Genomic DNA, 12152 nt, shown 5'->3' with positions numbered 1-12152 from the left:
ATCTGAACTAATTACTGTTAGCGAGTTTAACGTCACATTATCTTAATCACCTGTTGACTAGTTTTGATAAGCCTCATATTCTCAAAAATGTCATCTGTGCCATATTTTTGGATTTCGTTCCTTTAAATTACCATAAGATAGAAAACCCCTCAAACTAGCTTTATTTTAAGTTTAAAATGAATATCATACCCTTCAAAAATTAAATAAATTAAATAGAATATTTTCTTGAAAAAAAAAGTGAATTGAATCTGGCCATTATATATCGAGTCTTCCTAGAGAGTCAATAGAATATTTGTACAATGTGTACAACAGAAAAGTGATATTTTAAGATAGTCACCCATATTAGTGCAGCTGAACTGCTACGTGCCGCTGGATTATAGATAGGAAAGCGATGCTCTTTTTTAATCACGTTTTAAATAAACATTATGGTTCCACCATTATTTTTTATTTTTTTACTTCTTAAATGATAGATGTAGTACAAAATATTTTTAGTGTTTTAATTTAGTGTTTGTGATAATTGCTACTACTCCTACTTTTTAACAACTAATTTTGTTGGGATAAATAGTTAAATTAGTTTTTAAATAATTATTTATTTTTTAAATTAATTCTTGAATATTTTTTTAATTGAATTTATTATTAAAAAAATGTAAGATATGTTGGGATAAACATGAAATGAATGTCCATTTATCAATTGGGTGGCTAATAATCTTTTCCATGCAAAGAGATTTATTTTCAAGGCAAAATGAAAGTAAATGAAAGTTGAAATCAAAGGCTTGTCACCAGTATAAATAGGTGAAGTCTCGCTTGTTTTATACACAGCAATAAAGCATTCCTCTCTCCTCTTTTACTATAATATTCTTCTTATACACTAATAACAATTCTCTCTCTATATTTATATTGACTTTTCTTCTCTCTTTCTTTCATACGTTACTACATATATATATATCATCTCTTTTATATTAAAATAGTAATTATGGTGAATATTACTAGAATTATTTAATTATATTTCATATTTATATTTGTTACCTCTTTCTTATTTATTTATTTAGTTATTTTACAACACGTTATCAGCACGAGACTCTGATCAAATTTTTAGGAAGACTCAGGTAACAAATTTTTATTATGTCAAAACTCTCTCATCTTGAATTTAATGCTCTTGATATATCTGGAAACAATTATTTATCATGGATATTAGATGCTGAAATCCATCTTGATTCAATGGATCTTGGAGATACCATTAAGGCTGAAAATAATGCATCCCAGAAGGATAAAGCCAAAGCCATGATTTTTCTTCGTCGTCATCTTGACGAAGGATTGAAAAATGAATATCTCACATTAAAAGATCCTGCAGATCTTTGGAAGGACCTTGAAGAAAGGTATAATCATCAAAAAACAGTGATACTTCCTCAAGCCCGATATGAATGGACGCATTTGCGTTTACAAGATTTTAAATCTATAAATGAATATAATTCTGCAATGTTTCGAATCACCTCACGAATGAAATTGTGTGGGAAAAAAATAACTGATCATGATATGTTGGAAAAAACTTTCTCAACCTTCCATGTCTCGAATGTGCTCCTACAGCAGCAGTATCGAGAGAAAGGGTTTAAAAAATATTCTGAGTTAATTTCTTGCCTTCTTGTTGCTGAACGCAACAATGAGTTGTTATTGAAAAATCATGAAGCGCGCCCAGCTGGCGCTGCCCCATTTCCTGAAGTAAATGTGGCAAATTACCCCAGAAGAGGTAAATGACAAGGTTTTAATAATAAGAAAAATTATGGAAGGAAAAAGAATTATGTTCAAAAGAGAGGATCTCACCAGAAGTGGGATAAAGAAAGGAATATCGGGCAGAATAAATCAACAGAGGATAAGTGTTTCCGTTGTGGTGGAAAGGGCCATTGGTCACGTACCTTTCGTACCCCAAGGCACCTAGTCGATCTTTATCAGGCATCTTTGAAAAAGGACGACAAAGGAAAGAAAACAAATTTTGTTTCAAATGATGCTGAGAACTCCACCACTCATTCTGACGTATCTGGTTTCTTTGAGGACCCTGAAGGAAATATTGGCCATTTGACCAATGATGGAATAGTTTAATATGTGAGATTGTGAAGTATCTATGTAAATAAATAATGTAAGGAACTTATTGTTAAGTTTTATTTTCTATGTATTTAAGTTTCAAATGTGATGTACATAAATAATGAAATATTAATGTTTATGAATTTTGAAATTATTAAATGTGTCAAATTTTAAAATAAAATTTCAGTATATGACATTATTTTATGTATAGTGTTTTTTTTAGAAAAATGATTCTGATCAAATATTCAATTTAACTGTGCATACTGCTCATTTTATTATTATTTGTTTTTGAAGAAAATGGCAAGGATATGTAATGAAGATGTATGCCTTGCGGATAGTGCAAGTTCGCACACCATTCTCAAAAGTGATATATATTTTACCCATCTTGTGCCAAAAGAAGAATGTGTTAATACTATTATTGGCTCAGGCAATGTGATAGAAGGCTCCGGAAGAGCTATAATTTTGTTTCCTGGAGGAACAAAATTTATAATAAATAATGCACTATTATCTACCAAGTCTCGAAGAAACTTGTTGAGCTTTAAAGATATTCGCCGAAATGGATATCATATTGAGACTATGAATGAGGGAAGTCACGAGTACTTATGTATCACAACTCATGATTCAAATAAGAAAGTTATATTAGAAAAGTTTCCCTCACTTTCATCTGGGTTATATTATACCAAGATTAGTGCAATTGAATCACATGCCATTGTAAACCAGAAGTTTACTAGCCCAAATGAATTCATAACTTGGCATGATAGATTGGGTCATCCGGGAACAACCATGATGAGGAGAATTATTGAAAACTCTCATGGACATTCACTAAAGAACCAGAAGATTCTTAAAACTGGTGAATTTTGTTGTGCTGCATGTTCTCAAGGGAAGTTAATTTTAAGGCCATCACCAGTAAAGATTGGATTTGAATCCCCTGAATTCCTAGAAATGATTCAAGGTGATATATGTGGACCTATTCATCCACCATGTGGATCTTTTAGATATTTTATGGTCCTAATAGACGCATCTTCAAGATGGTCACATGTGTGCTTATTATCTTCTCGCAACCTGGCATTTGCGAGACTACTGGCTCAAATTATTCGATTAAAAATATAATTTTCAGAAAATCCAATCAAAACAATTCGTCTTGATAATGCTGGTGAATTTACTTCCCAAGCTTTTGATGCTTATTGTATGGCTAATGGAATAAGTGTTGAACATCCAGTAGCTTATGTTCACACACAAAATGGGTTAGCAGAATCACTTATTAAGCGCCTCCAATTAATTGCTAGACCCTTGCTTATGAGAACAAATCTCCCAACCTCAGTTTGGGGGCATGCTGTTTTACATGCCGCAGCACTTATTCGTTTGAGGCCAACGAGTTATCATCAATTCTCTCCTATGCAATTAGCTTTTGGCCAGCAGCCAAATGTCTCCCATTTAAGAATATTTGGGTGTGCGATATATGTTCCCATTGCACCACCTAATCGCACCAAAATGGGACCCCAAAGAAAATTGGGGATATATGTTAGATATGATTCTCCCTCTATAGTGAGGTATCTTGAGATACAAACTGGTGATGTGTTTAATGCCCGGTTTGCGGATTGTCATTTTGATGAATCAAAATTTCCAACATTAGGGGAAGAGAATAAGCTTCCTGAAAAGGAGCTTAACTGGAATGCATCATCATTGATGCATCTAGATCCTCGATCAGGGCAATGTGAACTGGAAGTTCAAAAGATTATACATTTGCAAAGAATAGCAAATGAATTGCCTGATGCATTTTCTGATACAAAGAGGATAACCAAATCTTATATACCAGCGGAAAATGCCCCAATTCGAATTAATGTTCCAGTAGGACAAGTAGCCACTGAAGCAAATTCACGCCAGAAGCGTGGCAGAACGGAAAATGCCCCAATTCGAATTGATGTCCCAGTAGGACAAATAGCCACGGAAGCAAATACACGCCAGAAGCGTGGCAGGCCTGTCGGTTCCAAAGATAAAAATCCTCGAAAGAGAAAAGAGGTAAATACTATTCCTATTGAAAAAGACATAGTAAAGACACCTGCAGTTGTCCAAAATTCTGATATAACGCCAGAAGGCGTTCAGGTACCTGAAAATTGTGAAAATGATGAGATCTCGATAAATTATGTCTTTACAGGAGAGAAATGGGATCGAAATAAGACAATTGTCAATGAAATATTTGCATATAATGTGGCATTAAATATCATGCATGAAAGTAAGGATCTTGAGCCAAGATCAGTCGAAAAATGTCGACAAAGGAATGATTGGCCAAAATGGGAAGAAACCATGAAGGCTGAATTAGAGTCACTTGCAAAGCGTGAAGTCTTTGGACCTGTAGTCTGTACACCTGAAGATGTAAAACCTGTTGGATATAAGTGGATATTTGTGAGAAAACGAAATGAGAAAAATGAAGTTGTGCGCTATAAAGCCCGACTTGTGGCACAAGGTTTTTCACAAAGGCCCGGTATAGATTATGAAGAAACGTATTTCCCTGTAGTGGATGCGATAACATTGCGCTATTTGGTCAGTTTATCTGCATATCATAAACTGCATATGCATTTAATGGATGTGGTAACAGCCTACTTATACGGCTCATTAGATCGGGATATCTATATGAAAATCCATGAAGGACTAAAGATATCTAAACCATCTAGTAAATATTCGCAAGGGTTATACTCAGTCAAATTGCAAAGATCTTTATATGGTCTGAAACAATCTGGACGAATGTAGTATAATCGTCTTACTGAGTATTTGGCCAAAAACAGATTCAAGAATGATGATATCTGCCCATGTGTTTTCATAAAGAAAACTACATCTGGGTTTATTATAATTGCTGTGTAAGTTGATGATTTAAATATCATTGGGACTCCTGAAGAGATTCCAACAAATTATAAAAACTCTAAAAGAAGAGTTTGAGATGAAAGATCTTGGAAAGACTAAGTTTTGTCTCGGCCTGCAGATCGAGCATATAAAAAGTGGGATCTTTATTCATTAAACAACATACACAGAAAAGATCTTGAAAAGATTTTATATGGATAAGTCACATCCCTTGAGTACCCCAATGATTGTAAGATCTTTGGATGTGGAAAAGGATCAATTCTGTCCTAAAGAAGAGAATGAAGATATCCTTGGTCCTGAAGTACCATATCTTAGTGCCATTGGAGTGCTAATGTATCTTGCTAATAATACGCGACCTGACATATCATTTGCGGTGAATTTACTAGCAAGATATAGTTCATCTCCAACCAGAAGACATTGGAGTGGAATCAAACAAATTTTTCGATATCTTCATGGAACGGTTGATATGGGATTATTTTATCCCTATAGATCCAAGTCACAAATAGTTGGCTATGCAGATGTTGGATACCTGTCTGATCCACATAAAGGGAGATCTCAAACAGGATACTTATTCACATATGGTGGTACAGCTATATCATGGAGGTCCACGAAACAAACGATAGCAGCAACCTCCTCTAATCATGCTGAAATACTGGCGATTCATGAAGCTAGTCGCGAGTGTTTTTGGCTGAGGAGTCTGATTCAATATATTCTGTCATCATGTGGACTGATTGATCATAAGATAGCTCCAACTGTCCTGTTTGAAGATAATACAGCATGCATTGCTCAACTTAAAGGCGGATACATCAAAGGTGATAGAACTAAGCATATTTCTCCCAAATTCTTCTTCACCCATGATCTTCAAAATCAAGGGACAATTGATGTCCAACAGATTCGCTCAAGTGACAATCTGGCAGATTTATTCACAAAATCACTCCCAAAATCCTCCTTTGAAAGATTGGTACATGAGATTGGAATGCGCCGATTTCGAGACATTAAATGATGTCGGCTAGAGGGGGAGACTGTACTCTTTTTCCCTTGGTCAGGTTTTTTTCCCATTGGGTTTTTCTTGACAAAGTTTTTTAATGAGGCAGTCCCCATCACTAAAGGATATTGTACTCTTTTTCCTTCACTAAGGTTTTTTCCCACTGGGTTTTCTTTAGTAAGGTTTTAACGAGGCATAATCCTTAATGGGCATTCAAGGGGGAGTGTTGGGATAAACATGAAATGAATGCCCATTTATCAATTGGGCGGCTAATAATCTTTCCCATGCAAAGAGATTTATTTTCAAGGCAAAATGAAAGTAAATGAAAGTTGAAACCAAAGGCTTGTTACCAGTATAAATAGGTGAAGCCTCGCTTGTTTTATACACATCAATAAAGCATTCCTTTCTCTTCTTTTACTATAATATTCTTCTTATACACTAATAACAATTCTCTCTCTTTATTTATATTGACTTTTCTTCGCTCTTTCTTTCATACGTTACTACATATATATATATATATATATATATATATATATATATATATATATATATATATATATATATATATATCATCTCTTTTATATTAAAATAGTAATTGTGGTGAATATTACTAGAGTTATTTAATTATATTTCATATTTATATTTGTTACTTCTTTCTTATTTATTTATTTAGTTATTTTACAACAAGATAGTCATGTTTATTTTTTTTTATTTTTATTGTTAATGGCATCAAAATTTATTGATGTAACACATTAAATAATATTATACTAATAATTTTAATTGACAGCTAATATAATAAATTTATAAAATTAAATTTAATCAATTCAAATTAAAATATTCCAATATTTTAAGATTTTTTTTTTCAATTAGATTTTAATTTATCTAATTCACAATAGATAATTTCAGCATTGACAAAAACAAAACTAATTTTTTTTTTACCTAAACAAATTAAACATGGTGGCCTACAAGATTTAATTTTCAACGGTAAGATAGTTTTCTTCTTCTCCTTTAAGATAATAATGTTAGTTAGAATGTTCATGGTCCGGTCCAAATGTTCGATCTAAAGATTTGGTCCAGTCTCAAATATTTTAAGGATTAATTTTATATGATTTTACCGGGTCTATGATCGAATAAGGATCTCAAAAATAAAATCGGTCGTTATTTCGGACCGAATACAAGTCAATGCGAATCCGACTTTACTCGACTCATGTGCACCCTAAGGGAACTAAAAAAGATATATATGTTTTAAATTAATTTTAATATTATGTTATATTAATTATAAGATTATTGTTTTATTTTTAATTATACTTGTTGAATTAGAAAATAGATCAAAGAAGTATCAAATTAGAATTTATGAAGAAATTCAAGTTCAAATATAGATATCAACTTTTCAGTAACAAGTTTCTTCTTTATAAATAAGTGCATCATAAATAAATTTTTTTATAAATAAATTTCTTTATAAATTATTGTTAAAGCTTTAAATACCCCGTTTTCATCCACTTTGAACCCAGTATAATTGTAGCCTGAAAATATTTATGTTTCATCGGATTTAGAATCGATTTAAGGTCTAAAAATAGACCCGGTGTATATTTAAGGTCGGATTTAAATCAGGACAAATCCAATTTTATCCGACTTATGAACACCTTTAATGTTAGTTTCTTTTTAGTTATATTATTAATGACGTCAGAATTTGTTAATATAGTATATTAAATGACATTATAATAATAGTTTTAATTAGTGGCTAATATAATGAATTTATGAAATTAAATTAAATTAATTTAAATTAAAAAATTTTAATATTTCAATATTTTTTTAATTAAGTTTTGATTTGATCTAATTATTTTTATCATGTTAACAATTAATTTAAATTTTTAGATGTGTATTATAATATTACTTAATATATAATATGAATAAATTTTCACACCGTCAATAAAAAATAATAAAAAGACTAATATAATTAATTTAAAATTTTTTAAAATAAATTTAATAAATTTTTTTAAATAACCAATTTAAAAAATAAAAACGATTAATTTTTCAATAACGAATTTGGCTATTTTATTAATTTTGTAGTGTATAGTAAAACATTTTTGTGCATCCATATTGCTGGAAAATCCACATAAGACGTGTTCGAATATGGACCAACAAGATGGTTTATTATTCTACGAGAGACAAAGTCATTAACACACAATAATAGTATGAATTTTCATCTTCTAAATTTTAAATTTTATTTTAAAGAGTAAAATTTGATCTCTTATCATTTATTTTATAAATGGAATAAAAAAAATATGAGAGAGAAACCATCTATGAAGCACGGACACTTCGCTGAGTTATCGTGTCCGCGTGTCAGACACATTTCGGACACGACACTCACCGACACTCGTCCGACACGCGTGTCTGCTGTGTCCAACCGTGTCTTAATAAAAAATAAAAAATTCTTCTCCAGACACGTCTGGACACACCTAAATACCATCACGTGTCCGTATATCCAGTCTTATTCTTAACATATATTCCTAAAATAAATTTAGATATAGTATATATTATTATTTATTAAAACAAAAAATATTTTAAATACTTAATATAATTAAAATAAGATATTAAAAATAATTAAAATTTTTAATTTATATTTTAATATCAATAAAATATCAAAATATCATTACAATTTATCTAAAAAATACTTTATATTTTATATATATGCGTGTCCCCGTATCATGTAAGATTTTAAAATTCGTGTGTCGGCGTGTCCCGTGTCGTGTCGTGTCCCGTGTCCGTGTCAGTATCCATGCATCATAGGAAACATTCAAAGATAAAAGATCAAACTTTATTTTTTAAACTAAAATTCAAAATTTAGAGAATCCAAATCCATAATAATACTATCATATAAATCAAATTAAATGCCAAGAAAATGCAAATATCTCGATCATCACAACTCACAAGCTCTTTAAATGTACAGGTTCCTTCTTTTGGCTTTTAAAGTAAAAAAATTAATAAAATAATAAATTAAAAAGTTAATTATTTTTAAATTAAAATTAAAAAATATATCTTATAAAAATTATAAAATTAATAATAATTAATTTTTTATTTTATTATTTTATTAATTTTTTATTTTAAAAGATTTAGTTTTTTTTATATGTGTTTTAATAATTTTTAACGAGTGTTGACTTTTTATTATTCGAAATGAAAGAATTTAAAATTTTTAAATTTTAATTTATTTAAATATTCTAATTTAAATTTACTTTATTCAAAGCTATTATTTGATTTATAAAATGTTTTATTTGAATAACGAAAAGGTAAAAAGAGTTAAAAACGAAAAGAAAAATCTAATGGACCAACAGGTGTATCTTGCTTTAATTAAATTAAATTTTATTTCGCTTTATATTAAAAGTATAAATTAAAATTCTTTCTTTCGCAGAAGTCTTTTTAAGAAAAAAATATACTGATAGCATCTTCATATTTTATTATTATTGCATATGTATTTTTTTTGAAATAGAGAAAGTTTAACACATTAAAATGGAGCAAAACAAACAAACATAAAAACATAAACGCTACAGACAAAGCAACCAATCTCCTTACACCTTCGACTCAGCTAACAACTCCCGAAAATATCACAGTCATACCACTCTTTGTAACTCAGCACCGTCTTTGTTTGAATGGAGTCGATACTTGCCCGTACATTCTTGAAAATTCTGGCATTACGTTCCAACCAGATGTTCCAGATCACTGCAAAGAACGCCACCATCCACAGCTTCTGTCCTTGTCTTCTGCCGTGCATGCCAATCCAACTCCCAAAAAGATCTTTCATGGTTCCAGGGATAACCCAAACACTACTAAAGGATCGCAACCAGTAACACCACACCTGCCATGTTACCTCACATCGAAGAAATAGATGCTCAACATTTTCTACCCCCTTGTGGCACAGGACGCAAATATTATCACTATGAATATCAACTCCTAATCTAGTCAATCGCTCCTTAGTATTAATTCGACCAACTAGCACAAACCATCCAAACAATTCAATTCTTGGGGGTACCAAGCCTTTCCATAGTGCACTGGTGAAGTTATAGCTCGTGATCTCCTCTGACAACGTCTCCGTTTGGATTACCTGCATAAAGGACTTCATGGAAAAGACACCTATGTTATCAAATTTCCATACCACAGTATCCTCGTTTTCAGGTGACATCCTCACTGGCCTTAGTCGCTTATGCAGTTGATGTACCAGTTCTAGCTCCCATTGGAACAGCTCCCTCCTCCATTGAAAGTTCCATATCCACTCTAATCCATCCCAAAAACCACAATCCCCAATCACAAAATTTTGTTGGCTTGAAATAGAGAAGAGTCTTGGGAAGTTCACTCTCAGTGGACCACCCTGAACCTAATTATCTTCCCAAAATTGGATTTTCCTACCGTTGCCGACTTCCATTGCCAAACCACTAACCATTTTATCCTGCACCCTTTGCTCTTTGATATTTAGCTGGCAGATGTCCTTCCAAGGCCCCCTTTGACCGGTACAGACTGATTTGCTAGCATTACATTAGGGGACAACTTGTTGCAAGAACAGACAATCTTTTTCCACAGCGGGCATTCTTCCTTCGAAAACCTCCACCATCATTTAAACAATAGTGCTGTGTTCCTAAGCACCACATCCCCCACCCCCAAGCCCCCAGCCTTTTTTCGGAGCCTAGACCAACTCCCACTTGACCAACGAGATGCCATAGGTACCGTCCTCCTTACACCACATAAAATGCCTTTGTAAAGCAATCAGCTTGGTCGCCACTACCCGTGGCATTTTATACAAGCTAAGGTAATAATTGGGCAAGCTATTCAGGACTGATTTGATAAGAACAAGCTTACCTGCTTTATTCAACACCTTCGCTTTCCATAAGATGAGCTTCTGTTCCACCTTATCTATTAAACCACTCTTCCACCTTAGTCCATGACAACAATAAAGATGTCTCACGGCCCACAAATTCAGCCCAACAGAATACACAAATTAAATTATAATTTAGTCTTTATCTTATCTTTATCTTTATCTTTATCTTTATCTTATCTTTATCTACTTTTATCTTTCATAGGCCAATACTCTATATATACTTAGTTTTACCTTCATAATTTACAATTCATTCAATCAACAATCAATAAAATTTCATCTTTTCTTTTTCACAATTCTTTTATTTTCCCATTCTTTCACAATTTTATTATGGTATCAGAGCTCCTCTTGAGCTCTGCTGACATCCATGGATCAAGGAGAAAGGGCACACCAGTAACTTCATCCGGAGCCTCTTTTGGACCTTTCGTCGGCCCAACACTTTTCTTTCATGGCACTTCCTTTCAATGAAGAAGCTCGTCCTTCAAACCAACTTGAGTTTTTGCCAAGCCCAACTACTCATTATCTTTGTTCTTTCAATACCTTTTCTACTGTTAACAATTCTTCAAATCGAGATTCATTCTTGAATACTTGGATCATTGATTCTGGTGCCACAGATCACATTGCATCAAATTTGTCTTGGTTTATTTCTTACACACAAATTTCTCCTATTATTGTTCATTTACCAAATGGTTCTCGAACTACTGTTTCTTATAAAGGCATCGTTCAATTTTCACCATCTTTGGTTCTTCATGATGTTCTTTATTTACCTCATTTCAACTTTAATATTATCTCTATTTCAAAAATTACTTCAGCACTCATATGTGAACTCACTTTTTCATCTTCTTCTTGCACTCTACAGAGCAACAATTTGGGGACAATTGATTTGGCCAGAATGAGAGAGGGATTATATGTCTTTGAACCCAATTTCAGTAAAAATTCATCCACTACACACTCCATAAATTCTATCCAATCTCCACCCATTACACCTTCCAATATATGGCATTTTCGTTTAGGACACCTTTCTGGACAAAGACTTAATCATTTACATAAATAATTTCCTTTTATCTCTATGCATCATGACGAGGCTTGTGACATTTGTCATCTTTCTAAACAAAAGAAACTTTCATTTTCTCAAAGTTTTAACAAAGCCAATGCAAGTTTTGATTTATTACACTTTGATATTTGGGGTCTGTTTCGACAAAATTCTATTCATAATCATAAATATTTTTTTACAATTGTTGATAATTTTAGCCGCTTTACATGGGTTACTTTATTAAAATCAAAAGGAGAAGTACAAAATCAAATAAAAAATTTTATTACTTTAATTGAAACACAATTCAACTCCAAAGTCAAAACTATTCGTTCCGATAA

General features: G+C 32.1%; 1 protein-coding gene across 1 annotated transcript; it reads right to left on the bottom strand.

Annotated features, from left to right (window-relative positions):
* Nucleotides 1-9500: 9500 nt before the first annotated feature.
* LOC112735404 (uncharacterized) lies at nucleotides 9501-10094 on the bottom strand. Its single transcript, XM_025784944.1, has one exon. The coding sequence runs from the start codon at nucleotides 10092-10094 to the stop codon at nucleotides 9501-9503; it is 594 nt and encodes a 197-aa protein (XP_025640729.1).
* Between the last annotated feature and the right edge of the window lie 2058 nt (nucleotides 10095-12152).

Source organism: Arachis hypogaea, chromosome 13 (assembly GCF_003086295.3).
Source record: "Arachis hypogaea cultivar Tifrunner chromosome 13, arahy.Tifrunner.gnm2.J5K5, whole genome shotgun sequence".
Taxonomy (NCBI): domain Eukaryota; kingdom Viridiplantae; phylum Streptophyta; class Magnoliopsida; order Fabales; family Fabaceae; genus Arachis; species Arachis hypogaea.
Note: the sequence above shows the minus strand (reverse complement) of the source record. Positions and strands in the feature narration are given on the sequence as shown.

Coding starts and splice junctions, on each gene's coding strand:
- LOC112735404 (XM_025784944.1), bottom strand. CDS start 10,094: ATGTCACCTGAAAACGAGGATACTGTGGTATGGAAATTTGATAACATA.